We start from the raw sequence: 27,826 nt of genomic DNA, 5'->3' as shown, positions 1-27,826 counted from the left end.
GCATGCAGAGGACAGGGGCACAGGGCAGGGCTGGTATGCAGAGGGGCATGGGGCAGAGCTGGCAGGCAGGGGTGCAGGGCAGGGCTGGCATGCGGGGGGCAGGGGTGCGGGGCAGGGGTGCAGGGCAGGGCTGGCATGCAGAGGGCAGGGGCACAGGGCAGGGCTGGCATGCAGAGGGGCATGGGGCAGGGCTGGCGGGCAGGGTGCAGGGCAGGGCTGGCATGCAGAGGGGCATGGGGCAGGGCTGGCGGGCAGGGTGCAGGGCAGGGCTGGCATGCGGGGGGCAGGGGCAGGACATGGGCTGGTAGCAGTGGGAGGGCAGAACACTGGTGTCTTTTCCCGAATCAATGGGCTTCTGAGGGGCGCGATTATAGAGGGTGTCCTGCAATCTCTAGTTGTCATGGTGACCCTCCAGGTTGCCCTGCCTCACGCTGGCCAGGCCCCTTGCTGCTTGGCTCCCTGGCAGCCTCGAGTGGGGCCGACCCGGCCGCAGGCAGCTCTCGGGGTGTCGGGAGGGAGATGGGGCCCCTCCGCTGCCTCGCAAGATCTGGTCCCCGTCGTGATGTCCCAGCCTGGCGGGACAGCGCCCGGCCTCTGCCGGGGGGGGGTGCAGGCTGGGTGTGGGGTTTGCAGCAGCAGCAGGTACTCGTGGGGTTTGGGGGCCAGGCAGGGGTGGGGGGGCAGTGCGGGATCTGGGGGGGCAGCCCGCCATGCAGACGAGGGGGACGGGGCTGGCCGTCACTGCAGCTCACTAGCGTGTGCGTGGGCCGGTGCCCAGAGCCATGAGCCCAGTCCGTCCTTGTGGGGCTCGGCTCCCCCGCTGAGGCAGAGCGGGGAGGGGGGGGTTGGATCGGGAGGGGGGGCTCGTGCCTGCACCCCGGCCAGGCTCTGTATTCGCGTGGCACCAGGCATAGACCGGGCCCCCCTGCGCTAGGCCCTGAGCAGCCTTTGCCCTACACCCTGCGTCTGCCCTCTGCCCCACAGCGGCACACCCTCCCCGGCAGTCACTGGCGTCCCGGGTGAAGACTGGGACCGGGGGGGCCGGGGGGGGCTGTTATGTTATATCCCAGGGAGCTGCTGGCTCAGGGGGGCCGTGGGGCTGGACGGACGGACAGACAGCGCCCCCCCCAGCTCAGCCACCCCCGCACTAGGGCTGTGGCGATGGGGTGCTGGGCAAGGGGTTGGGGGGGGTGAGGGGCCCAGTGGCCCCCCCCAGCATCACTGTGGCTCCAGGCACCAACCTGCGGTGCCCCCTTGTGGCCAGCCGCGGGCCAGCGGCGCTGGTTGCAGGGCAGTTGCATCACTCCCCTCCCAGGGCCCCTCCCACCCTGGGGAGGGGGGGAATTTCTGATGCCCCCCCGCCCCCAAATCCTGATGCGCCCTTGTGGCCTCTCCCCCCAGTCAACTGGAGATGCCCCATTTCCCGTCTGGAGTCTGTCTCTCAGGGGCAGCTCTGAAGAGCCCCCCTCCCCCCGTGTGGTGTGGGGGGGTCTCCCCAGAGGTGGTGGAGCAGGATGGGGGCCCCCACTCGGGGCTGGCTCCCCTCCGGCAGCCAGGCCGGGCTGTGGGCCGTGATGGGGAGGACATGCTTCCCCGAGGGAGGGGCTGCCCCATGCCCGCCCCCAGCAGCCCCTCGGGCAGTTCCCAGCCTGTGTTGAGGGGACAGGGTGCTCGCTAGGCAGGGTTAGCAGTGAGGGAGGCATTTTCTGGCCCCCGTTCTTCCTGGAGTGGGGGGAGCCTGTGTACTAAGTCCCCGTCCCCCCCCCCCCCCCCATCACCGTTGCCCCAGCAGGGTTCCCTCCCAGAGGCGATGCCACCAGCCCGAGGCAGCCAGGTCCCAACCCCGGTTCGTCGTTCGCTGCACAGCCAGTTTCCAACCTGCCTGCAAGACCTGTGAGGAGCGCGGGCACCGTAAGGTACGTGCGGGGAGCCCGCCTGGCCCGTGACTGCAAGGGATCTGTGCCCATGGCCAGCCCCCCCCCAGGGCGCAGCAGGGGGGGTCTTGCACCAAATGCAGACCCCTGCCATGATGAGGGAGAAGGGAAGCCTGGAGCTCTGGGCTTGGGCCTGGCTGAGCCAGACCCCAATGCCATTTCCCCTCCCCACCCCGAGTCCTGACTGTACTGCACCCTGGCCCTGGCTGCAAGCCGCCTAGAGGGTTAATAAATTGTCTAAAGCGCTTTGTTGGGCAAAGGGCTCTTGGGGGCGGGAGGTGTAAAAAGCAAGCGCCAGGCTCCAGTTTAACTGTCCCTACCTGTAAATGCAGCATATATGGAGTTAAGTCTTCTCAGCCCTGCTGAAATGCTTCTGGGCGGTTGGAGTCACAGCAGCATGCCATGGGCATGGAGACTATCAGGACAGGTAATTTTAGGGGCGCCCAGGGCCACAGCCCCATCCTGGGTGAGCAGGGCCATGGGCTGTAGGTGGTAGCTAGGCCAGGGTGGCTGCTGAATTCTGTCTCCCCTGCCCTTCTCGCCCACACGTGCTCCGCAGGGTACCAGTCCTGTTCACCTGGCACCAGCCGCTGCACGACAGCCTGCGCCAGCCCGAATGCCATACTCCGGACCACACCCGCCAGCCAGCTCCTGCTGCTGCCCCTCACTTCACCTGACTCTGCTGGTGCTGGGGGGCCAGCCCGGCCCAGTCCTGTGGTGCAGAGCACGTTTGCTTTCCCAGCGGGAAGGGGAAGAGAGACTGACAGGCCTCCAGACACCTGTCTGCCTTGGGATCATCCCCACGCCTGACCCACAGCTGGCTGTAGAGACCAGGCCCAGAGAACATAGAGATGTGGGGGAGGGGGTGTTGGAGCTGGCCCTGGGCCCCCCACTGTGGAAGGGCGACTGGGTTCCCAGTCCCTCGTTGCAGCGGGGCACACAGCACGTGCAGCCCCCTCTGCAGAACAAGCCCCCTGCACTCCCTCATCACCCAATGGCCACGTCCCAGCCGTTATTCCTGAGACTGAACTGCCCCCGTGCAGCCTCCCCCAGGCTGTGCTGAGACCCCGCAGTGGGGGCAGGAGTTCTCCACAGCACGGGGGCCTTTCTGGGGCTGTCACTTCTGCATCTTTCCCTGCCCTAAATATTCCCCTGGCTACTCTGAGGCAGGCTGGCCTTGTGCTCTGGAACGTGATGGGTCCAGTTCCCAGCGCTGCGCAGCCTCCCCCACCTGTAACGTGCGGCTGATCAGCTCGCTCTGTCCTGTTGAGACCCTTAGATCTTTGGGTGACTTGACCCCCCACAAAGGAGCAGACAGCTTGGCTGTAAAGGTTAAAGTTTGAGGATTTTTATTTATTTTTTTGTACAAAGTAAGACTATGGAGATTTCATATTTCTGAATCAAAACACCTTTGTCTTCACAGTATGAGTTATATAACGCAGCCAGGGCTGTCAACTGATGAAACAGAAGAGAAAGATAATTACACTCGTTATGGTATTAAAACCTGTTAGATGTCTCTTTAAAAGTAGATTAGTTCTTACACTGTGATTCTTGGCACTGGTTCTAGAGGGAGCGAGAGCGCGCGACTCCTTTATCCCGAGCAAGCAGAGGTGGAGTTTGGCCTCAGGGGAGGGGAAAAGGGCCCATCAGCCAGGGAGAAACCTGGAGCTTCAGAAAAACGTCTGGGGTACCTGCTAGGGGAGAGGGTGCCTGGCTGGGGGACGCCGCCACAGCCTCGGGACGGGATGCGGGGAGACTGCCCATTGCAGAGAGGGGCGCGGAGCAGGTCCTGTTACTGACGGAGCCTAGCTGGGGAGCCCCTCGGCCTGCTGCATGGCTGGTCCCACGTGGGGGAGGTGACTAATCTCTCTGCTGGGCCAGGGCCAGTGCAAAGCCCCCCCATCCCCCGGAGCTGGAACCAAAGCAGTTCTAGGAGCCGAGTCCACAGTGGCTCTGGACAATGCCGGGCGTGCAGCTCCTGGGAAGAGGGGTGCACTGCGAACCCGGCCAGACACTCTGGCTGCAGCTGAATGAAAGGCCAGGGTGGGCAGGGCTGCTGTAAGATGGAGGTGTCTGGGCTCTTAGGATCTGGGGGTAGGAGACTAAGAACTCCCCGCCATGGCGGCTCTAGGCAGAGCTCTGTACGGCCAGGCTCCTGGCCCCACTCTCGCTACGAGGGGAGAGAAGCCTTTGAAGGACCCAACCCCTGGAAAGATTCAGCCAGATGGAGCTGGGGCGGGGGGGTGCGTGGGGGCAGGAGCTGCGGGGGAAGGGATGCCTGCATGTGGCTGGCCCAGGTCTCCCCAGGAGCAAGCTGCGGGCAGGAAGAGGAAACCAAACTCCAGGAGGAGGAGCTGCTAATCAGCTGGTTTCTAATCAAAATAAGCTCAAACAAGAGAAAACAACCCACAAAATAGGAAAGCGACTGGCTGCCTGTGGCTGGCAGAGCACAGCCCCTTTAATGTGTTGGGGGGCAGGAGATGGGGGGGATGGGGGCTCCACCCAACCGGCACCTGGCGTCGCTTCACTTCTCCTTCTTCTTCTTGTTCTGCAAGAGGAGAGGACGTGTCAGTGGCCCAGCCCGGCGCCCAGCTGGCCTGCGGGTGGCTCGAACATTCGACAGCCCCTTCCACAGGGGCAAAGCAGCCTGGGCTCCCGGGGAACGCGCCCACCTGGGGCCCATCACACGGGCCCCAGACTCCTCTGCCCTTGCCAAGCCCTGCACGACTCCGCCCGAACTCGTCTCCATGGGCTCCTGCAGGGAGGGGGCCAGGAGCTTGGCCCTGCACAGCAGGCCTGGTGGGTGCTGGCTACTGCCCCCTGCCGAGTCCCGGGCCCAGTCAGTTCCTGGCCCATGTGCTGGGCTGAACTTGGCCAGCGTCCAGGGGGCCTTGCCGCAGGGCCCGCCCCGAGTGTTCAGGCTTGTCGGCAGCCAGGGCCTGGAGCTGGGCAGGGACTCACCTCGTTCATCCCCAGCAGGATCATGAGCTCCCGAAAAACGTTGATGAAATCCAGGAAGAGATCCACACAGTGCCTACGGGAGAGAGGCAGAGATAGTCAAGGGGGCTCAGCCTGGCGCTGGGCTCTCCACCACGCTGCCCCCCACTCACCAGCTGTAATCCGTGTCCCCACTCACCAGATGTAATCCTTGTCCCCACTCTCCGCCTTCTCGATGATGAGCTGTGTGTCGAAGAGGACGAACCCGCACATGACCATCAGCCCGAGGTACAGGTTAGCCTGGTGTGGAGGAGGGAGAGTCAGGGACAAGCCCCTGAGACCTTTGGGATGTTCCCCTGCCACCCCGTGTCTGCTCAGTGCAGTTCCCCGTGAGCAGCAGGGGCTGCCGTTCCTGCCCCAGTTACTCTCCCTCTGACACTGCCCCCCAGTTAAGAGGGGATTCGGGCTCTGGGTGAACCCGAGCCATGACCCCAGCCAGCACCCAGCAGCCCTGCGTCTGGCTGGGAGGACCCAGGTCTCGCTTGCTTCGGGGATAAGGCAGGGGCAGGAGGCAACGCTGCTGCGTGTATTTCTATTAGGCAGCCCCACAGCTGGCACGAGTTGCCCAAACCAGCTCCAGCCTCGTGATGAGTGCCAGGCAAAGCAGGCTGAAAACACGGCCCAGCAGTGGGAGTGACAAGAGCCCGATCCTGCAAGGGGCCCACCCACCTTTGAGCCCCCACTGAACCTGCTTTCCCAGGATCGGGCCCTGTCTGCCCAGTCAGCAACAGCTGCGCCCAGGCATGGCTCTGGACAGGTTCCGTCGCCACGCGGCCCAGGCAGGGTCAGGCCTGCCTCCGGGACCCGCTCTGGCTGCAGCTCCCACAGCCAGGCCCCGAGGCACCCGCCTGGCCCCAGTGTTGATGGCTGCCGTTACTGATCGTGGTGGGGGGGGACCCGGCAGGACCCTAACACGTGGGGACGGGCCTCACCGTGAACAGCCAAGTGGACCCCACGAAGACGTTGATCAAAGAGAAGAGCAGCATCAGGAAGAGGCCAGAGAGCAGGAACCCTGCGAGAGAGACAGAGGCGTGAGCCCCCCTGGCCGGGTGGGGGAAGCTGGGGTGCGGGGGGCCGGTTCTTACCCCCCAGGTACAGGAAGCTGCGACGCCTGGCGTAGAGGGCGCTCAGGGAGAAGCAGCTGAAGATCACAGCGGTGCCCAGGAAGGCCGTGGGGATGATGCTGCAGGAAAGGAGAACAGGTGAGAAGAGCTGTGACGGACATGGGCACCCAGCCCAGCCCAGCCACACCGCACAGTGCCCACCTAGGGTTGATGGTGATGCACATTTCCAGGAGAGGACCCAGGTTGGCTCCTGCAAGGACAAAGTGACACACGTCAGTAACAGCAGCCCTGCCCCTGTCCTCCCCCCATCATCGGCAGCCAGAGGCCACCTTGGGCTCAGAGCTTCTTCCCTGAGGCAGGTGAGAAGGGCGCAGGGCTTAGTGCAGGGAACCCCACGCCTGGATACCTGGGTCTGCCACCAACTGTCTACGTGACTTCCCCTCCTCCATGGGCCCAGCGGGCTGGAGGAAGAGGCCCTGTGCCCTAGAACAAGGGGCAGTTCAGTGAGCAACAGGGCCCGAGGGCCAGGACGGTAAGTGCTATGGGCCCAGGCTCCCCAGGGGAGGGGCCGGAAAGAGGAGAAGGGAGCCTTGCAGACCAGGCCCCTTTGCCCAGGAGGTTTAGGGGCAGGCATCCCGCACACATACCAGTCAGGAAGGCAAAGCCAGCCAGTATCCCCAGCCTCTTCTGCTCCGTCTCCCTGCTGTGGGGCGTGGCCATCAGCCAGATCAGCAGTCCCAGGGAGCCCAGGCCCGAGAGTAGGTTGAACTGTTGGACAGACGGACCACGAGAAGTTGGGCCTGGTGTGGGGGTTGAGGGCAGATGCAGCACCAGCCAGGCCCATCACAGGGAGCGCATGGAAAGAGAGGGGGCTGCAGATGCTCCCAGAAGATCAGGCCACAACACGGGACACCCCCATTCTTATACCAGCCCGGGGCTGCTCTACCCACCGACACAGCCCGGGGGTGGGAGAAGATGCAGGGGGTGGCGGGGCATTGCCCTCACGTGCTGGGCATTAGACCGGGGTCTGCAGTACTCCCCGGTCAATGGCTGCTCCTGGCACTGGATGCTGCAGCGAAGGCGTTAGGACCTTGCACGGGTACCCACAGTGCCCGTTTGCCAGCACTCAGTCCGGGGGAAGGAGATGCCCCCCCGTAAGCCCATCCAGTCCCAGCGCGGGGGACTGACATAGCCCCCGAGCACAGCCCTTACCCGGAGCAGATGGGTCACCACATTGATGTAGGCTCCGGTTGCTGCCACAAACATGCAGAGAGCAAAGCTGGCATAGACCCTCTTCAGGTGCTGCTGGGTGGAGGCAGAGCTGTGCGGTAGAAAGGAGCGAGTCAGCGACCACCAGGTCTCAGAGCTGCTCCCCAGGGCCGGCCCACGGCTCCCCGCCTGGGCGCACTCAACTGACGGCCGAGCCAGAGAAGGAACCGCCACTGGTGCCGGCTGGAGCAGAAACGCTGTCCTAGTACCACAGCTGAGGATCCCAAAGCACGGCATCCACGCCCCGGGATGGGGAATCTGAGGCAAAGCGGTTCCGTGGCAGAGCCAGGACCAGAACCCAGGAACCCTGGCTCCCAGACCCCAACCACCAGACCCCACTCCAGCCCATGTATTCTTTGCCTATGCGGACCAGGGCCCGGTGGAGGGAACCCCACACTCACATGTGGGAAAACTTGAAGAGCGCGTTGAAGTCAATGTTCCGGTTGAACACGTCCATGGCGCTGGCAGGTGGGTGGGATGCACCCTTCGCTTCGGGGAACTGCACCGGCTGGAAGAGACAGGGCAAGGGACGCACGTCAGTGTGGGCCATGGCAGCTCTCTGCACTCAGCCCAGGCCGGCTGACTAGCTCCCTGAGGTCATTCCAGAGAGACCCGCCTGGAGATTCCCCCCAGCTTGGGGGTCTGAGCATCCCACTCTGCCCCAGCTGGCAGGGGACACCCACCCCATCGACCCACCGGCAGGAAGTGACTTGGGAGCAACTAGGCGGCTTGTTGTGCACTGAATAAGGAAAAGAACCGTTCTCGGGAGGGAACGTTGGGCCCCCCGAGCGGGCACCGCTGTGCTAAGACTGAGTGCCAATGGCATGCCCAGCACTCTCCAGGGGGACCAGACCGTGCCACGTCTGCAGCCATCCGTCATCGCAGGCCAGGACAGAGCAAGCGACACAACCTGGCTCTGAGCTCCTGGACGGGTCAGGTCCTTTCATGGCCCCAGCCCCACAATGCCAGCTGGGAAGAGAGATTTCTGACTCACCGGGGAGCTGCCTGGCAAGGAATCTCCTCCCCCAACCACAGAGAAACGCGGCTTCGCTTCACTCCAGGCTAGCTCCCCCTCGCCCACCCTGCTCTCTCGGCTTGGCTCCGGAGGATAGCTGGGCGAGGAGCTGTGCAGCTGTTGTGCAAACCTCTCTGAAGCGTCTGCCGTCTCCTCCCCCCACCCGGGGCTCTGGGCCCATAGTCTAGATGGTGCAATTATTGCAGGCTGTTGCAGGGCTAGTCACAGGCTCCCTGCGAGCCCAGCTCCCCACGGATTTCCACTTGGCAGGCGAGAGCGGCTGGAAAGTGCCTTTGTTCAAAGCTTCCATTAGTGCCCCTAATGACATCCCAGGCAGGGCTGGTCCCAGACAGGCTGCAGCACTGTGTTCAGCCACCCGGGCAGGGAGGCTCCTTGCTCCCTGGCCCTAGCTGGCTCCCTTCCACATTTGCCTGGTGCTGGAGGCTGCCACAAGCCTCCTGTCCATTAGGGAGTCAAATCCCAGTGAGAGCAGGTCTTTCCTGCTGGGCCGGCTGGGGTTTACTCCAGGAACCCACTGTGCAGAAGCCGGTCCAGCAACTGGCTCAAGTGGCCCGTCTCAGCGGGGGTGGGAGGGGTTGGGGGGCAAGTGCCCCAGGACGTGGGATTGGCTTGCAGCATGTTTAACGAGGCGACTGCCCTGAGTAACACATGGAGCAGGAGCCAGTGTCACCAGGACAAGGATCTAGGTCTGGCCACCTCTCTTCCGAGAGGAACCCAGAGGATGCCTGATCCTTTGCTGGGGCTGGTCCCCAGGACTGTCGCTCCTACTTGCCAGAAAGCGGGGTGATCCCCTCAGCCCCCCACTTTCCAGCAGGATAACATTACTGAAACCCATCGGCCCTACGTGCATGCACACAGCCAGAGGAATCGCTTCTCCCGTGGCCTAGAATGCAGCCACCTCTGGAGTGATGCTGCAACTCTGATGTCTCGCAGCAACAGTGGAATGTGGATGGTCAGGGCTCAGGACTCGGCTCCCAAGCTAGAATTAGGGTAGGACACAGCGTTTACGCCCCAGCTGCCGTGAGTCAGTGCAAGGTTCCAAACTAGGTCGGCACCTGGTGCGTGTCTGGCAGGCTGAGATGGCGGGTGGATCTCACCCGCCCACTTCTCCCCACGGGCATGGGCAGTATATTGCAGCACTGGCCCGCTCGGCTGGGGTTTTGTCAGCCTGAGCCCCCTGGCCCCACTGGGGCAGAGGGACCCGGGATTGCAGAGCACCAGAGCCAGCGAGGGCAGCCGTGATCCCTGCCTTTGGGCCCAGGAACTGGGAAAGCGAAAGAGAAAGAAGCAACAGGAAACTCCTCGCCCAGCCGAGCAGGGAGCGGCCGAGCACAGGAATGGCGCCTGACTCCAGCTGCTCCCACACCGCTGGCCCGGGGAGCACTCGATTGCAATGGCGATATCTGAATTCACACTCAGGCGACGTTCTGAAGGACGTTTACTGTAGGACACGGTGTCCAATCGATCGCTAGTGGGGACACCACCCGCCCCCTCCGTCACCAGGACCCCCAGGGCGAGGTCAGTAACCAGCCTGCCTTGGAGGGAGCTGAACCCAGGCTCATCAATAAATAACCAACCCGGCCACCCCGGCAACCTTTACCCACCGAGTCCTGCCCTTGCAGCACCTGCTCCCAGGAGAGCTGCAGCCACCGCCGAGCTCTACCGCCCGCCTGGACCCCGGCCCGGAGATCTGCCTGCGCTGCCCCGACGCTGGGGACGGGGAGAAACGCCAGGCTGGCCCTGACTGCGCTGGGCAAGGCACACACCCTCCCGCCGGGCGGCAGGGAAGAACTGCTGGCATAGCCACCCCTGTGACATCGCAGCCTCCTCTGTGACATCGCAGCCCTGCTCGGTCAGCTCACTCCCATTCCCCAGGCACATCAGTCTGCCTCCTGCGGTAGCCGGCCTGCCCGAACAAGCTAGCCAGGCCCTGCCCGAAATCCTGCAGGGGGCAGCGAGCCAAGGCCCCAGTACTCCTCGGCAGTCACAGCACTGGTTCTCCACACAGCCACAAAGGGGGCTGGCCCACATCTTTTCCTTTTACACTCCCCTTCCTGGAGAGCACCCCCATCTCTCCCTCCTCAGCCTTCCCACTGCCTGGGACGTCAGCCCGACTGCAGTTCTTCCAGTGTTCGGTGCCCGCGGGCTACGGAGGATTTACATTCTGTGCTGCAACAGCTGGCCGGACCTCAACACCTGGCCCATCGCAGGGCATGTCTGGGTCCCGCCCTTGCTGCTCCCCTGGCTCAGGATCCACAGAAGCTTTCGCAGCCCCAGGAGCCATGTCTCCTAACCCTACACCCACCTGTCGGACTCCTCTGCTTCCTTCCCCGAGCTGTTCTCTGTATCAGAGTTGGGGAATGGCCTTTAACCTCTGAGTGGGCGCAGGGCTAGTAATGAGATAAACTGCTCCCCACTAATCGCCAGAATCTAGCCCGCCCAACTGCACCCCTCCAGGTAGCAACAACAGGCATGGTTTAAAAAGACAGCTTTCCAGGGGCCTGGGAGCCTAGACCCAGCTCTCTACTGCCTCAATCCCAGCTGATCCTGAGAGCCCCTTTCAGACAGTAATGCTTTGGGAGGGGGGTTAAATACGCTTTCAAAGAGGGGGATCTGCTCCCCATTGGTTCTATTGGTTTGCATCTCCCTTGTTAACTAACCAAACAGGAGCCAAAGTTGAGGTGAACATGAGAGCTGCCAGACTGGGTCAGACCAATGGTCCATCTAGCCCACTCCCCTGTCTCCAGAGCTTCAGGGCAGGAGAACAGAACAGGGCAATGGTGGAGTGATCCACTCCAGTCTTCCACAGTTGACTTCTAGTCGTCTGAGGTTTCGGGCTGCCCCAAGCATGGGGTTGTGTCCCTGACCCTCTTGGCTAATGGCCATTGATGGATCCATCCTCCATGAATTTATGCAGTTTTTTTTAACTCAGTTATACTTCTGGCCATCACAACATCCCCTGGCAATGAGTTCCACAGGTTAGTTATGCTTCCTTTTCTTTGTATTAAGCCTGCTGCCTATTAATTTAATCGGGTCACCCCTGACTTTTGAACTGTGGGAAGGGTAAATAACAGCACCTGTGATTTTATAGATCACGTCCCCTCATTGTGGGCTCTTCTTTAAGCTAAACAGCTCTAATCTTTTTAGTCTCTCCTAGGATGGAAGCCGTTCCACACCCTGGATCATCTTTGCTGCCCTTCTCGGAGCCTTTTCCAGTTCCACTAGATACTGTCTGAGACTGGACAACCAGAACTGGACAGTGTTCAAGGCATGGGTGCACTGTGGAGTTACACAGTGGCATTATGATATTTGTCTTATTTCTTCTCTCTCTTTCCTAATAGTTGCTAACAAACTGTTCACCTTTTTGACTTGAGCCGCAGTTTACGGAGAATTATCCACAGTGACTCCAAGATCTTGTTCGTGGGTGGCAACAGCTCAGTTTAGACCCCATCACTGTATATGTATCTATGGGATTATTGTTTTCCAATGTGCATTACTTTGCACTTTCAATGTTGAATTTCATCTGCTGTTTTGTTGCCCAGTCTTGTGAGCTCTCTCTGTGACTCCTCACAGTGTACTTTGGACTTAACTATCTCGAATAATTTTGTATTGTCCACAAACTTTGCCACTTCACCGATCACCCCCTTTTCCAGATCATTAATGAATATGTTGAACAGCACAGGTCCCAGGGCAGATCCTTGGGGGACTGTTCACATCTCTCCAGTGTGAAAAATGACCATTTATTCTTACTGTTTGTTTCTTATCTTTCAAGCAGTTACTGACCCATGAGAGGACCTTCCCTCGCATCCCATGGCTACTTAATTTCCTTAAAAGTCTATGGGTGAGGAGCCTTGTCAAAGTCAGTCTGAAAATGCAAATACGCTATTTTGACTGGATCACCCTTATCCACAGGCTTGACAACTCCCTCAAATAACACTACGTGTCTGACAAAATTCTGCTCGTTACTATGGCTCGTTACTATGGCTTCTACCGAATTACCTGGTACAGACGTTAGGCTTAACGGCCTGCGATTGCCAGGATCTCCTCAAGAGCCCTTTTAAAATACGGAGGCTACAGAAGCGACCTTCCGGGCCCCTGGGCCAGAGGCTGATTTCAGCATTAGGTTACATGCCCAGTTAGTAGTTCTGCCATTTCCTCTCTTGGGTGAATCCCACCTGCTCCCAGGGACTTATGACCGGTTGGTCCGTCGATCACGTTGTTCGGGAGCCGTTCCTGACCCCCCAGCGCAGGGCGGCACTTCCGGCTCCTGGCCCAACCCCAGCTCCGAGGCGAGTCTCGCAGACCCACGCAAACCCTCGCTTGGCTTTTCGGGCAGCGCCTTGTCGTCCTTGAGTGCACCCGGCGGCCCCGCGGCCCCACCCCACGCTGAGGGGCGTCTGGGGCTCTAGCCAGGCGCTGCCCCGGGCCAGGGTCTCTGCCCCCGCCCCGAGGCCACGCGCCGTGTCCAGGGCATCGCATGCAGAGACCCACGGAACGTGCCTCCCGGCCGGGGCCGGCAGGGGAGCGTCAGCGAAGGGGGCGGGTGCCAGGACGCCTGGGTTCTCCGGGGGGGGGGAGGGGGGAATTCCTCAGTCCCGCGCGGCCTGGAGCAAGCCCAAGACCGGAAACAGGGCGGGGGGAGGGGCCGTGCCAGGCTGGTGGGGGGAGGGGATCCAGGCCCCCCCTCCGGAGAGCGCGGGGGGGAGGGATCCGGGATCCAGCCCCCCCCCAGAGAGCGCAGGGGGGGGCGGGGCCGTGCCATGCTGGTGGGGGGAGGGGATCCAGGCCCCCCCTTCCGGAGAGCGCGGGGGGGAGGGATCCGGGATCCAGGCCCCCCCCAGAGAGCGATGGGGGGGCGGGGCCGTGCCATGCTGGTGGGGGGAGGGGATCCAGGCCCCCCCTCCGGAGAGCGCGGGGGGGAGGGATCCGGGATCCAGGCCCCCCCTCCGGAGAGCGCGGGGGGGGCCGCTCTCACCTGCCGCCTCCGTCACCGCCGCGCTCCGCTCCGTACGTGTCCCCGGCCTCGATCTCCTGCTGCCTCCTCCCACCAGGCCACGCCCCCCGCCGCCGATTGGCTCGCCCCGCTCGGGGTCCCGCCTTCCTGCGCAGTTCATTGGGTGCCCCTCCCGGAACTCGCCGCCTCCCATTGGGCGACGCTGGGAAGTTCGGTCGCCGCCGCTTCCCATTGGCTGTCGGCCGCACCCCAGCCGCCGCCATTGGCCCCTCGAGAACCAAAACAGGCGTCATTGGCGCGCGGCCCTTCGTCATGGCTCCTTCGCCGGGACCAATCATCGCTTCAGGGGCCCCCAGAGGCTGGAGCGGGCGCTGCAGGCTTCGCTCTGGAGCCGCCTGGCGGGGGAGGGGCCCCTATGGGGGGACTCAGCGCCCCCCCCCCGTCCGGTGATCCCGGAGCATTGCTGGCTGCCCCCCCCCGGGTTCCAGTGCATTGCTGGCTGCTCCCCCCCCCCGTACAGTGTATCTGGTGCGTGGCCAGTTGTTGCCCCCCCCCCCCGTTCCAGTGCATTGCTGGCTGCCCCCTCCCCCCGTTCCAGTGCATTGCTGGCTGCCCCCTCCCCCCGTTCCAGTGCATTGCTGGCTGCCCTCTCCCCCCGTTCCAGTGCATTGCCGGCTGCCCCCCAGCTATGGCACACACGGTGCAGTGCCAGGTGCACCCTGCAGCACCCTGGAGGAGCGGGCCCAGGTGCCCGGGGGGGCTGCAGAGCAGATTTCCGAGCCGGCTCATGGTACATTTGGGGCACTCGCCCCAGGCTAGCGTGCACAAGAGCCTGTGGCTTGCAGCACTTGCTTTGGTAGCCCCACTCCTGATTGTTGGGTTACAGTGGATCCTAGAGGCCCCAGCGCTGCCCAGACAGAGCGAGAGGCAGGCCCTGCCCAAAGAGCTCACAGCCGGAAGGGGGGAGTGGTATTATCCCATTTTACAGCTGTGGGAGCAGAGGCCCAGAGAGGTTCATGGCCTGGAAAACCCCCCCTGGAAGGCCAGGCCCAAGGTCCATGGCTGGAATGCAGAGTTTCCAAGTCCCAGCCCGGTGCTTTCCTTAACAACAGGAATGTGGACAAGAGGCGATCAGTGGATATCGGGTACTTTGACTTTCAGAAAGCCTTTGACAAGGTCCCTCACCAAAGGCTCTTAAGTGAAGTGAGCTGTCCTGGGATAAGAGGGAAGGTCCTCTCCTGGATCCCTGACTGGTTAAAAGGTAGGAAACAAGGGGTGGGAATAAAAGGGTCAGTTCTCAGAATGGAGAGAGGTAAATAGTGGGGTCCCCCAGGGGTCTGTACGGGGACCAGTATTTAACATTCATAAACGAGCTGGAAAAAGGGGTAAACAGTGAGGTGGCAAAACTTGCAAATGATCCAAAACTACAAGAGAGTTAAGTCCCAGGCAGACTGTGAAGAGCTACAAGGGGATCTCACAGAACTGGGTGACTGGGCCACAGAATGGCAGAAAATTCTGTGTTGCTAAATGCAAAGTGATGTACACTGGAAAACATCATTCCAACTACACATACACAGTGATGGGGTCTAAATTAGCTGTTCCCACTCAAGAACGAGATCTTGGAGTCATCGTGGATAGTTCTCTGAAAACATCCACTCCATGGGCAGGGGCAGGCAGAAAAGCGAACAGAATGTTGGGGATCATTAAGAAAGGGACAGATAATAAGGCAGAAAATAGAAATAGAAAATAGAATATCAGGGTTGGGAAGGGACCCCAGGAGGTCATCTAGTCCAACCCACTGCTCAAAGCAGGACCAATCCCCAACTAAATCATCCCAGCCAGGGCTTTGTCAAGCCTGACCTTAAAAACTTCTAAGGAAGGAGATTCCACCACCTCCCTAGGTAACCCATTCCAGTGCTTCACCACCCTCCTAGTGAAAAAGTTTTTCCTAATATCCAACCTAAACCTCCCCATTGCAACTTGAGACCATTACTCCTCGTTCTGTCATCTGCTACCACTGAGAACAGATGAGGCCTCACCAATGTCAAATAGAGGGGAACGATCACGTCCCTCAATCTGCTGGCAATGCCCCTACTTATACAGCCCAAAATGCCATTGGCCTTCTTGGCAACAAGGGTACACTGTTGACTCATATCCAGCTTCTCGTCCACTGTAACCCCTAGATCCTTTTCTGCAGAACTGCTGCCTAGCCCTTCGTTCCCTAGTCTGTAGCGGTGCATGGGATTCTTCCGTCCTAAGTGCAGGACTCTGCACTTGTCCTTGTTGAACCTCATCAGATTTCTTTTGGCCCAATCCTCTAATTTGTCTATGTCCCTCTGTATCCTATCCCTACCCTCCAGCGTATCTACCTCTCCTCCCAGTTTAGTGTCATCTACAAACTTGCTGAGGGTGCAATCCACACCATCCTCCAGATCATTAATGAAGATATTGAACAAAACTGGCCTGAGGACCGACCCCTGGGGCACTCCACTTGATACCGGCTGCCAACTAGACATGGAGCCATTAATCACTGCCCGTTGAGCCCGACAATCTAGCCAACTTTCTATCCACCTTATAGTCCATTCATCCAGCCCATACTTCTTTAACTTGCTGGCAAGAATACTGTGGGATATCGAGTCAAAAGCTTTGCTAAAGTCACGGAACAACACGTCCACTGCTTTCCCCTCATCCACAGAGCCATAGTACTCCCAGATCTTGAATGCTGCGTGCAGATGTAGTCACCCCATCTCAAAAAAGATATACTGGAATTGGAAAAGGGCAACAAATGATGAGGGGCATGGAACAGCTTCCCTATGAGAAGAGATTAATAAGAGTGGGACTTTTTAATTTGGAAAAGAGACGACTAAGGGGGGATATGATAGAGGTCTATAAAATCATGACTGGTGTGGAGAACATAAATAAGGAAAAGGAGGACTTGTGGCACCTTAGAGACTAACAAATTTATTTGAGCATGAGCTTTCGTGAGATGAAGTGAGCTGTAGCTCACGAAAGCTTATGCTCAAATAAATTGGTTAGTCTCTAAGGTGCCACAAGTCCTCCTTTTCTTTTTGCGAATACAGACTAACACGGCTGCTCCTCTGAAATAAATAAGTAAGTGGTATTTACTCCTTCTTGTAACACAAGAGCTAGGGGTCACCATATGACATTAATAGGCAGCAGGTTTAAAACAAAGAAAAGGAAGTATTTTTTTCACACAACACGCATTCAACCTGTGGAACTCCTTGCCAGAGGATGTTGTGAAGGCCAAGACTATAACAGGGTTCAAAAAAGAACTAGATAAATTTATGGAGGCTAGGTCCATCAATGGCTATTAGCTAGGATGGGCAGGGATGATGTCCCTATCCTCTGTTTGCTGGAAGCTGGGAATGTGCTATGGGGATGGATCACCTGGTGATTCCCTGTTCTTTTCATTCCCCCATGGGCCCCTGGCACTGGCCGCTGTTGGAAGACAGGACACTGGGCTGGATGGACCTTGGGTCTGTCCCAGTATAGCTGTTGTGATGTTCAGAGACCCTCCCCTCCCCACGGTGCTCTGCAGCTCCCCCCAGCCCCAGGTTATGGGGACCGCCTGGCTCCTGCTCCGTCCCGACAACTCTGCGCCCGGTTCTGTGTGTCTCTCCCTGCATGCTCCAGCAGGGGGAGGCCTCTCCCTTCCTAGCGGGCACCCGGGAGCGGAGGGGATCCTCCGGCTGCGGCTGGGTGAAAGGGGCCGGACGCCTGGGTTCTCGTCCCAGCTCGGAGGGGCCTGAGGCCTAGCAGTAGTTGGGGGGAGGGGGCGGACTGGGAGTCAGGACTCTTGGGTTCTATTCCTGGCTGTAACCCCGGGCTGCTGTGTTCCTTGGGACAAGTCATGCTTCTGCTCCCGGGGCCCGAGTTTCCTAGGCTGGAGAAGGGGCGGGCTACTCCTCTGATGTTTGCTTGTAAAGCGCTTTGAGATCCCTGGCTGGGAGAAGCCTGATGGGGGAGGGGGTCGCCCCATCTGGGCAGAGAGTGAGATCTAGGGGCGCGCCTATGGAGGGTCTTGGGGCCAGAACGCGGTGGGGGGCAGCCCAGGAGGGGCCGGGGGGCAGCCCAGGAGGGGCCGGGGGGCCAGCGCGTCCGGGTAGGTGGTTAGAGGAGACGACACCTCTGGGAAGGGGCGGGGGGGCAGGGCTGAGCGGTGGAGAGATGTGGGGCGGGTTACAGGGGGCAGCACGTCTGGGTTGGGGGTTTGGGGGCACAGCTGGGCAATAGGGGACTAGTGGGGGCACAGCTGGAGGAGGTGGGGCAAGGGGGGGAGAGCACATCTGGGCGACGCGGGCACATCTGCCCGGGGCGGCGCCGGGCGCGGAGTGGCTGCTGGGGCGCTGGGCGGGGTCGGGGGCGGCGCCGGGGAGGCAGCCGCGGCCGCCGGACGCGAAGGGCTGAGGCTCCCCCGCCGCCCGGGCCGGGGATGGGGAACGTGGAGAGCGCGGACGGGGAGCCGCTGCCCCGGGGCCCGGGCGGAGCCCCCCTGGGGGGGTCCGGGCTGCTGCAGCCGGGGAAGATGCCGATGCCGGAGCCCTGCGAGCTGGAGGAGAGGTTCGCCCTGGTGCTGGTAAGAGCGGGCTTCGGGACCCCCCGGTCCCCGTCCCTGTTCCCCCTCCCCGGACCGCCTCCCACCTCTCCCCCTGGTCCCCGTCCCTGTGCTCCCCCAGACCCCATTGCACCCCCCGGACCCGCCTCCCCCCCGGACCCCGTCCCATTGCCCCCCCGAACCCGCCTCCCACCTCTCCCCCCGGACCCCGTCCCTGTGCTCCCCCGGACCCCATTGCACCCCCCGGACCCGCCTCCCACCCCTCCCCCCGGACCTGGTCCCTGTTCCCCCCCCCCGGACCTGGTCCCTGTTCCCCCCCCCCGGACCCGCCTCCCACCCCTCCCCCCGGACCTGGTCCCTGTTCCCCCCCCCCGGACCCGCCTCCCACCTCTCCCCCCGGTCCCCGTCCCTGTGCCCCCCCCGGACCCGCCTCCCACCTCTCCCCCCGGACCCCGTCCCTGTGCTCCCCCGGACCCCATTGCACCCCCCGGACCCCGTCCCTGTGCCCCCCCCCGGACCCGCCTCCCATCTCTCCCCCCGGACCTGGTCCCTGTACCCCCTCCGGACCCGCCTCCCCCCGGTCCCCCCTGCCCCCCCGAACCCGCCTCCCATCCCTCCCCCCGGACCCCGTCCCATTGCCCCCCCGAACCCGCCTCCCACCTCTCCCCCCGGACCCCGTCCCTGTGCTCCCCCGGACCCGCCTCCCACCTCTCCCGCCGGACCCCGTCCCTGTGCTCCCCCGGACCCGCCTCCCACCTCTCCCGCCGGACCCCGTCCCTGTGCTCCCCCGGACCCGCCTCCCACCTCTCCCGCCGGACCCCGTCCCTGTGCTCCCCCGGACCCGCCTCCCACCTCTCCCGCCGGACCCCGTCCCTGTGCTCCCCCGGACCCGCCTCCCACCTCTCCCGCCGGACCCCGTCCCTGTGCTCCCCCGGACCCGCCTCCCACCTCTCCCCCCGGACCCCGTCCCTGTGCCCCCCCCGACCCACCTCCCACCTCTCCCCCCGGACCCGGTCCCTGTACCCCCCCCGGACCCGCCTCCCACTCCTCCCCCCGGTCCCCCCTTCCCCCCCCCCGAACCCGCCTCCCACCTCTCCCCCCGGACCCCGTCCCATTGCCCCCCCGAACCCGCCTCCCACCTCTCCCCCCGGACCCCGTCCCTGTGCCCCCCCCGACCCGCCTCCCACCTCTCCCCCCGGACCTGGTCCCTGTACCCCCCCGGTCCCCCCTGCCCCCCCGAACCCGCCTCCCACCTCTCCCCCCCGGTCCCCGTCCCTGTTCCCCCTCCCCGGACCGCCTCCCACCTCTCCTCCCCGTCCCTGTGCCCCCCCCCGGACCCGCCTCCCACCTCTCCCCCCCGGTCCCCGTCCCTGTGCCCCCCCCCGGACCTGCCTCCCACCTCTCCCCCCCGGTCCCGGTCCCCGTCCCTGTGCCCCCCCCCCGGACCTATCCCCGATCCCCTCCCCCCGGACCTCCGCCCCAGATCTACTGCCCCCAAGCCCCTCCCCCGATCCTGGACCCTCGGACCCCCCTCCCCCCGTTCTCCTCTTCTCCCAGGTGCCCCTAATTCTTCCCTCCCTTCTCACTACCCCAGCTGGGTCACAGCGTCCTGCCCCACCGGGTGCCCTCCCCCCACGTCTCTAGCTCTCCCCCGACAGCCCCATCCCCCCTTCCGGTCCCTGCTTCCCGATCTAGACGCCCCCCCCCAGTGTCTCCCTCCCGCTCGAGCCCTTGAGACCCGCTCCAGCCCCCCCCCGTCAGAGTCACCCCCCCATCACTTCTCCTGCACCTCGCTGTGTTCCCCCCCCCCCCGTCCGCCTCCCACGTGTCCCGGGACCCTCCGCCCAGGGATCCGCCTCTGCCTGGGTATTGTTTGCCGCGGTTTTGCGGGAGAGGCAGGAAAGCGGGGAGCGCCCAGGCTGAGCTCTCCCCCCCCCCCGCCCTTTAGACGGGGGTGGCACCAAGTAACAACTGAGGGGGGTCAAAGACACTCACCCGGGTTATTTGTGGGGGTGTGTGGAGCATTTGGGGAAACTGATGTCAGCTTTGCAGTTCCGGGGGGGGGGCGCTTCTGGCTTGGGGGGGGGGCTGGGGCCAGCAGGCCAAGGCTGAGCGGGGTTTACAATTCGTAAGGTGGGAAAACAGCGTGGGGTGGGGTGTTGGGGCTGGGCCCTTCGGTGGGGGGGGGCTCGGTGTGTTGGGGAACTGGGCCCTGCGGTGGGGGGGCGCTCGGGGCGTTGGTGGGGGAGGGGTGTCCAGGATCCCCCCCACACCTGAATATTGGTGCCCCCACATTACTCTCCTAGCTTGTCTTTAATGTGCTGGAGGAGGCATTTGGGGTCTGCTCCTGAGCTGCGCTTGGTGCCGTCAGCCCCTCCCAGGCTCCCCGCGGGGTTGGCGCTCCCAGGGCAGCTCCGCTGGCTCCCGCGGCCCCTGGCTGGGACTGGCCTTGGTCGCGGGGCGTGCAGAAGGAGGGGTGCTTCTCCGATCCAAACACCTTGGCCCAGGCCTGTGGCTGCTGGGGGAGAATGGGGCCCTGGCTCTCTCCTGGGTGCTTTGCCATCTGCCAGGGGCGCAGAAGGTGGGTGCAGACAGCGGGTGACGCCCATGGGAGCACAGAAGCGGGCAGTGGCTGTCGCAGGCCGATGGCCAGGAGGAAATGCCTCTTTCCGAACCTCTGGGGCGCTGCGCTCTGTCCGGAGCGTGAGAAATCCGGTGCGAGGTGTGTGTCACCATCTGGGTGTGCGGTGCCGGCCCCGAGCACCTGGCCCTGCGCCCCTGGGAGGCCGTCTGCTCCCTTGAAATGAAGGGCCAGGTCCTGCTCTCGCTGACGGTGGTGCAGTCATCCTGCTTCACAAGCTAGGGCCTTGCTGGGGTAGGCGTTGCTGGTTTCTCTTCTGGGTAGCCAGGGGCTTTTCCCACTGGGAGAACCCCACTCCCTTCCCCTTGCCGTCTGCGCGCTCCTAGGGCAGAGCCTGGCGCTCGAGGCGTTCCCTGCTCGCCGGCTCCTGCCCCCAGTTTCCAGTTTGCTGCCCGGAGTTTTGGGCTGGGGCTTTTCGACCACAGAAACTACCACGTCGGAAACTCCACTGGCAGGGGCCCTGTGAGCTACAGGAAGCTGGGCCAGCGGCTGCGTGTGACCGTTCCCCGTGGCAAGGCAGTGCCGCCCCAGGGGTTCTGGGTAGCGCCCGGGTCCAGCTCCCCCTTGGCCCCAGGGACTTGGGTGCCCAGAGCCCATTGGGCTGTCTCCTTTGACGTCCCTGGCGCTCGCCTGGCTGTGGGCAGCTGGCCGGCCCCAGGCGAGCCGTGTGGTGTGCTTGGGCGGGAGCCGCCTGGTCACAGCTCCGTGCTGGTGGGACAGGGCAGTGCCCTGAGACCGGTCCCGATAGGCCGGGCGGGTAACAAAGACGTGGCGAGGGCTGTAGTTGGGAGGGGCTTCCTCCGGGCTCCTGGGCCCAGACCGGCCTTGGCTTTCCAATACGTCCATGGCAAGCCGCGAGCCAGGTGCGGCTTGGGCAGGCGTCCCCCCTGCCTGCATCCCCGGGGGTCTAGCTGCCTCGGCCCCTGGAAGCACTGGTCCCTGCAGGCCAGCCCCATTGTGGGGAAGCAAAGCCATGCCCGCCCCCTGGCGCACAGGGGCTGCCCCGGTGCCGCCTGCACGTAACGGCCTTTGGGGCCAGGTTCTCTGCGGGTGGAAACTCTCCTAGTCCAGTGAGCTCAGTCTATCAGGGGCCTTTTCTGCCCTCACAACTGCAGTATCTGAGCACCTTACAATGCTTGATGGGTATCTCCTCCCATCCCCACAGAGGCAGGGCTGGCTCTGAGATGGGGGGTTCAAGCCATTGTCTCTATTCCGGGACATGTCTTGTGCAGAGCCAAGCTGGGGGGCTGTTCTGTGCGTCTGGGGCTGGTTGTGCAGTTCCTGGGACAGGCTGTGCCAGACCCCACAGTGCTGGTGGGAGCCGGTCTGTAGGCGTCAGTGGACCGGGAAGGAGAGCAGCGGCAAACTGCGGCAGCCGGTGGACCTGTCAGTTGTCACTGGAAAGGGAGGGATTTTTTAATATAAGGTGGGTGCTGGTAAAAAGCCTGTTTTATAAACAACCCCCTTCCCCTGGGGCGTTAATAATTACAACTCAAGGAACAGAAATCTCATTGATTTTTGTCACTTTTTTGCTGTTTTTAAACATTTTTTTTCTTTTAACTCCGCTCCGCCGGTGCAAATAGACCTCTGCGTTGGTTCCCATCCGTGTAACGTTCATTTGTGCTCTCTCCGTCTCATGCACGAATATAACTGGTAGTGGGGGACGGGGGGGGGAGTCTGGGCACCGCACGGGGGCTCAGGACCAGGGTGCAATTCCCAGTTCAGACCCAGACTCCTTTGCTGCAACTCCCTGGTTCTCAGCTCCTCATCTGTAAAATGGGAGAATGGAATTTCCCAGCCTCACAGCAGCGAACCCCGTCACCAGCTGCAAGCTGGTCAGACACTATGCGAGAGAGGAAACTGCAGCAGAGTGTGGGGTGCAAAGGCCGTGGGCGGGGGCTGGCATGTTTTGATCTCAGCGAAGGGCCAGATTCCCATGTGTTGTAAATCCAGGAGTGGTGCCAATTTACATATTATTGCAATTAACCAAAAATACCCCAAGACAGTTTCTGTTAATGGTAAGACACAGTTCCTTCAATAAACCCTGCGGTGTGGGCCCAGACTTGCTGACATTTGTGCCTCTTGCTTTGAAAGCGAATCTGATGCACTGGGCCCAGCTGCTGCCCCGTCTCTTGTTTGAGAATTGGGGCTCGGAGCAGCCAGGACGTCTGGTTGGAGAGTCCAGCTTTCCCTGGCCTGGCCTTTGGCAGGCAGGCGTGTTTCCCACCCAGCAGAGACACCATCGCTCCGAGATGATGTTGCAGCCTGTCTGTCCTCAATCCCTGGGGCACGTTGCGTGCCGTACATGGGGCAGGAAAAGGGAACGTGTCTCCCCACAGCGGCTGGGTCTGCCCTGTGCTTGTCAGGTGGGAGAGGCCTTTGTGAAGATCAGCGCTTGGAAAGGGCCCATCTGGGAGAAACTTTATTTTGGCAGCAAGGCTTCCATTCTTCCCATCTCTCCGAACCGGAAGCTGACGTCGAGAGGAAACGACAGTCCCAGACTCCCGGCAAAGCCAGGAGTAGCAGGGATAGGCGCACAGCTCTGCCCCCCCACCCCCGACGGGAATGCCAGCTTCCAGGGACAGAAAGACAAGTGGTGTCACCCCTGTGGGCTCCGATGGGAGCTTTGTTGGTTCAGGGCTGGTGTTTCAGGAACGTTGCATTAGCGTCTGGTAATGGAGAAACTTCATCCAGGGAAAATACTTTGTTTAGGAAACATATTTCACCGAGCTGTGCTTGCCAGGGAACTTGGGCGAGCCAGTTTGTGCCTTCGTTTCCACATAGGGACAGTCCCTCTGGCACAGCAGGGCTGGGGGTGCCTAAGGACCCATTTGGAAGGGCGCTAGCAGGGCGTTGGATGATCTCCCCCAAACCCAGTATCAGACTGCCTCAGTTTCCCCAGTGATCATAGAATTATAGAATCATAGACTCATAGAATATCAGGGTTGGAAGGGACCTCAGGAGGTCATCTAGTCCAATCCCCTGCTCAAAGCAGGACCGATCCCCGACTAAATCATCCCAGCCAGGGCTTTGTCAAGCCTGACCTTAAAAACTTCTAGGGAAGGAGATTCCACCACCTCCCTAGGTAACGCATTCCAGTGTTTCACCACCCTCCTAGTGAAAAAGCTTTTCCTAATATCCAACCTAAACCTCCCCCACTGCAACTTGAGACCATTACTCCTTGTTCTGTCATCTGCTACCACTGAGAACAGTCTAGAGCCATCCTCTTTGGAACCCCCCTCTCAGGTAGTTGAAAGCAGCTATCAAATCCCCCCTCATTCTTCTCTTCTACAGACTAAACAATCCCAGTTCCCTCAGCCTCTCCTCATAAGTCATGTGTTCCAGTCCACTAATTATTTTTGTTGCCCTCCGCTGGACTCTTTCCAATTTTTCCACATCCTTCTTGTAGTGTGAGGCCCAAAACTGGACACAGTACTCCAGATGAGGCCTCACCAATGTCGAATAGAGGGGAACGATCACGTCCCTCGATCTGCTGGCAATGCCCCTACTTATACATCCCAAAGTGCCTTTGGCCTTCTTGGCAACAAGGGCACGCTGTTGACTCATATCCAGCTTCTTGTCCACTGTAACCGCTAGGTCCTTTTCTGCAGAACTGCTGCCGAGCCATTCGGTCCCTAGTCTGTAGCGGTGCATGGGATTCTTCCATCCTAAGTGCAGGACTCTGCATTTGTCCTTGTTGAACCTCATCAGTAGCCTCATTTAAAAGAATCCTGTAGTTCCCAGGATCCTCCTTCTTCCCTTTTTTAAAGATTGGCACTACATTAGCCTTTTTCCAGTCATCCGGGACCTCCCCCGATCGCCATGAGTTTTCAAAGATAATGGCCAATGGCTCTGCAATCACAGCCGCCAATTCCTTCAGCACTCTCAGATGCAGCACATCTGGCCCCATGGACTTCTGCATGTCCAGCTTTTCTAAATAGTCCCGAACCACTTCTTTCTCCACAGAGGGCTGGTCACCTCCTCCCCATGCTGTGCTGCCCAGTGCAGTAGTCTGGGAGCTGACCTTGTTCGTGAAGACAGAGGCAAAAAAAGCATTGAGTACATTAGCTTTTTCCACATCCTCTGTCACTCGGTTGTTTCCCTCATTCAGTAGGGGGCCCACACTTTCCTTGACTTTCTTCTTGTTGCCAACATACCTGAAGAAACCCTTCTGGTTACTCTTGACATCTCTTGCTAGCTGTAGCTCCAGGTGTGACTTGGCCTTCCTGATTTCACTCCTGCAAGCCCGAGCAATATTTTTATACTCATCCCTGGTCATTTGTCCAATCTTCCACTTCCTGTAAGCTTCTTTTTTGTATTTAAGAGCAGCAAGGATTTCACTGATAAGCCAAGCTGGTCGCCTGCCATATTTACTATTCTTTCTACACTTCGGGATGGTTTGTCCCTGTAACCTCAATAAGGATTCTTTAAAATACAGCCAGCTCCCCAGCCAGGGCAATTGTGCTGCTCCCCCCAGGTGTCCATCACTTCCCCCAGAGGTGCATTAATTTTTCCAGCATAGTTCAGTGTTGACCAAGACAGGTAAAACAGGCCTTGCCACCTGGCCTCTCCAGACCATTTGCCACCAGCACGGCAGGTAGCCTGGCCAGGTCTCTCCCGCTCCAGGAGCTCCTTGGATGTCACCAGCGGGGAGGTCGCTGATTAATCATGGGGGTGGGGGGCTGAGCCCAGCTCTCCTAAAAGGGCCACGCCCTACCTGTGGCAGAGAGAGCAAAGTATCCTGAAGCCAGGGCTGCTCTGAAGAGGGAGAATGTGTCAGTTGTGTGTCCTGAGGGGTAAATTCCCTGCCTGGGTGACAGTCTGTCCCACAGCTGCAGTGCAGCGAGGGGTGAGCCGGGGTCGCAGCCGAGCGTGGCCATCCACTGGAGCCCAAAGCTTGCTGCTGGAAATGACATGAACTGGGTTCGGCGTGGATCCCGCAGCTCGGCGTGGATCCCGCAGCTCGCCGTGGGCAGCTGCTCAGATCAGCTGCTGCAGCAGTTTATTACCTGGTCCGTCTTCGCTTGCGGGCTGGGCTCTTTGCTCCGCACGCTCGCAGCTCAGGGGGGTAAATCCAGAGGGACTCCCCTGACTTCAGTGGAGTCGGGGCCAGTTTCTGATCTCAGGGAGACTGGTGTAAATTCAGCGTGACTGCTCACTCCGGTGGAGGTGCTCAGGGTTTACAGTGGTGTAAGCTGAAATCAGAAATTGGAGGGGTGGCAGGGGTTCGGCTAACCCCTGTGTGTCAGCTGTTTGCCCCACTCTAGCAACACCCTGCCACCCAGGCCAAGCTCTCACGAGGCACCCCGTGCTCCGTGCTGCCTGCTTGGAGCCTCCCAACGATTATACGTCGTTAGGCCAGAAGGAAGCGTTGTGATTGTCTCATCTGGCCACCTGTGTGGACAGGCCAGAGCATGGCCCTGGGTTAATTCCCAGGGCAGATCGTCTGGACTCAGAGAAACAGCCAAGCTGGATTTAAATGTTGCCAGAGATGGAGACTCCCCCACACCCTTGGTAAATTGTTCCCGTGGTTATTTACCCTCCCGGTTCACAATTAGCACCTTATTGCCATCCAGCTTCAATGTCCAGCCCCTGGATCTTGTTCCTTTGTCTACTGGACAGACCAGCCCTCTTATTGCATTTCTCTTCCCCTCCTCGCTCCTCACAGACTCTGCCCGTCTCCCCGCAACCTTCTCTTGGGTCCTCGGGAAAGACCGAGCTCCTTGCCTTTCTCAGCGTGTTTTCTGACCCTTTCCTCCTTCTCATGGCTCTTCTCTGGCTCCGATTTATCAACATCCTTCTTGAACTGTGGGCACCACGTTGTGTGAGAGTTGCACCAAGGCCCAATGCAGAGGCAATCGAACCTGCCTGACACCTGTGCTAGATTCTCCTGTTGAGATGCCCCAGGGTCACCTTGGCGGGCCACTGGGAGCTCACAGAATCATAGAAAATTCGGGTTGGAAGAGGCTTCAGGAGGTCATCAAGTCCAGCCCCCTGCTCAAAGCAGGACCAGCCCCTCCTGTTCAGCTGATTTTTCCCCCTGCCTTCCTTGGCGATTTCAGAGTCCCTTCCTGCCAGGATAGAGTCCCCGTCCCGTATGTTCGGCCGCTGTTCTGTGTCCTGGGTGGATGACTTGACGTTTGGCCATATTGGAATGTACATTGTTTGCTTGTGCCCAGTTTACCAAGCAAACCAGATGGCTCTGTCTCGGTGACCCGTCCTCTTCATTATTCACCACCCCTCCCGTCTTTGTGCCATCCGCAAATCTGATCTGTGAGGATTTTATGGTTTCTTTGAGCTCATTGATAAAAATGTTAACTAGCGGCGGGCCAAAAGCTGATCCCTGCGGGACCCTCTAGAGACTCACCCCCTTGGGGTTGGTTCCCCTTTGACAATGACATTTAGAGATAGATCAGTTAGCCAGCTTTTTATCCTGGTCATGATTGCCGGGTTGGGTTTGTTCTGTTCTAGCTTTCTAATAAAGATGTGATGTGATGCCAAGTCAAATGTCTTCCAGAAATCAAAGTTTAGTAAAGCAACACTATTGCATTTGTCAGCCAAACTTGTAGCCTCATTTAAAAGAATCGGCACCCATGTTGACTGGCGTTAATGACGTGACCGTCCTTTAATTCTTTATTAACTCAGCTCCGTATCAGCCACTCCGTTATTTTGCCTGGCATTGATGTCAGGCAGACGGGCTTATAATTACCCAAGTCATCCCATTTACCCTGTTAAAATAAACCTTTCTTCCAGTGTTCTGGGACTTCCCCAGTGTTCCAGGAGTTATTGAAAATGAGCATTAATGATCCAGAGAGCTTTTGGCCAGCTCTTTTAAAATTCTTGGATGCAAGTTTTTTTGGCTCTACTGCTTTGAAAATATTTAGCTTTAGTAGCTGCTGTTTAACATAATCCTGAGTTACTGTGGGAATGGAAAGAGCGTCGTCGTGGTCAGCAGCAGCAGCAGCACTGGATATGACCATGTCCTCTGGCTTTTTCCCCAGTCAGAGAAGAGAGAGATTTGTAGACCTCGTCTGCCTTTTCTGCGTTATTAGTGGCAGTTCTACCATTGCCATCCAGTCATGAACCTGGACCATTGTTAGGATTTCTTTTGTTCCGAATGTACTCCTTATTCTCCTTAACTCGGCCATCCTCAGAGTTCTCCATCTGTCCTTTTGTTTCCCTTATCAATTTTCTATAATTCCTAGCTTCTAATTTATATTCACTGCTATCAACTCCTCCTTTTCCCATGTGTTACGTATTGTGTCGATTTTTTTTTTAATAGCTTCTTTCACTTCCCCTCTAAGCCAGGTTGGTTTTATAATCAATGCAACTTCTTTCTTGCTCTGTGGTTTTCT

General features: G+C 60.2%; 2 protein-coding genes and 1 long non-coding RNA gene across 7 annotated transcripts in view; 2 read left to right on the top strand and 1 right to left on the bottom strand.

The window, feature by feature from the left end:
• The first annotated feature begins 461 nt into the window (after positions 1-461).
• On the top strand, positions 462-12,292 carry LOC311510251. 2 transcript variants are annotated; one of them, XR_014709051.1, is made up of 3 exons: positions 462-642; positions 1,793-1,916; positions 11,448-12,292. It is a non-coding gene; the product is annotated as an uncharacterized lncRNA (long non-coding RNA). The 2 variants fall into 2 exon arrangements; XR_014709052.1 differs by lacking the exon at positions 11,448-12,292 and adding an exon at positions 2,494-3,376.
• TMBIM6 (transmembrane BAX inhibitor motif containing 6) lies at positions 3,261-13,366 on the bottom strand. 3 transcript variants are annotated; one of them, XM_084609773.1, is made up of 10 exons: positions 13,276-13,366; positions 7,666-7,772; positions 7,208-7,316; positions 6,643-6,763; positions 6,197-6,245; positions 6,017-6,114; positions 5,864-5,943; positions 5,071-5,171; positions 4,896-4,968; positions 3,261-4,482 (listed from the first exon to the last, which is right to left on the bottom strand). In XM_084609773.1, the coding sequence occupies exons 2-10, from the start codon at positions 7,719-7,721 to the stop codon at positions 4,459-4,461; spliced, it is 711 nt and encodes a 236-aa protein (XP_084465899.1). In that variant the 5' UTR covers positions 7,722-7,772; positions 13,276-13,366; the 3' UTR covers positions 3,261-4,458. The 3 variants fall into 3 exon arrangements, with proteins under 3 accessions (XP_084465899.1, XP_084465900.1, XP_084465901.1); XM_084609774.1 differs by lacking the exon at positions 13,276-13,366 and adding an exon at positions 12,300-12,499; XM_084609775.1 differs by lacking the exon at positions 13,276-13,366 and adding an exon at positions 8,259-8,350.
• Positions 13,367-17,651: 4,285 nt separating this feature from the next.
• FMNL3 (formin like 3) overlaps positions 17,652-27,826 on the top strand; it is a 48,845-nt gene continuing 38,670 nt past the window's right edge. For both annotated transcript variants that reach the window (XM_084610523.1, XM_084610522.1), the window contains exon 1: positions 17,652-17,851. In XM_084610523.1, the coding sequence (XP_084466649.1) occupies positions 17,708-17,851 (144 nt within the window). In that variant the 5' untranslated portion in view covers positions 17,652-17,707. The remainder of the gene's footprint in view (positions 17,852-27,826) is intronic.

This window comes from Lepidochelys olivacea (assembly GCF_965140295.1).
Source record: "Lepidochelys olivacea isolate rLepOli2 genome assembly, chromosome: 20".
NCBI classification, from domain to species: domain Eukaryota; kingdom Metazoa; phylum Chordata; order Testudines; family Cheloniidae; genus Lepidochelys; species Lepidochelys olivacea.
This window is presented reverse-complemented; position numbering and strand designations above follow the sequence as displayed.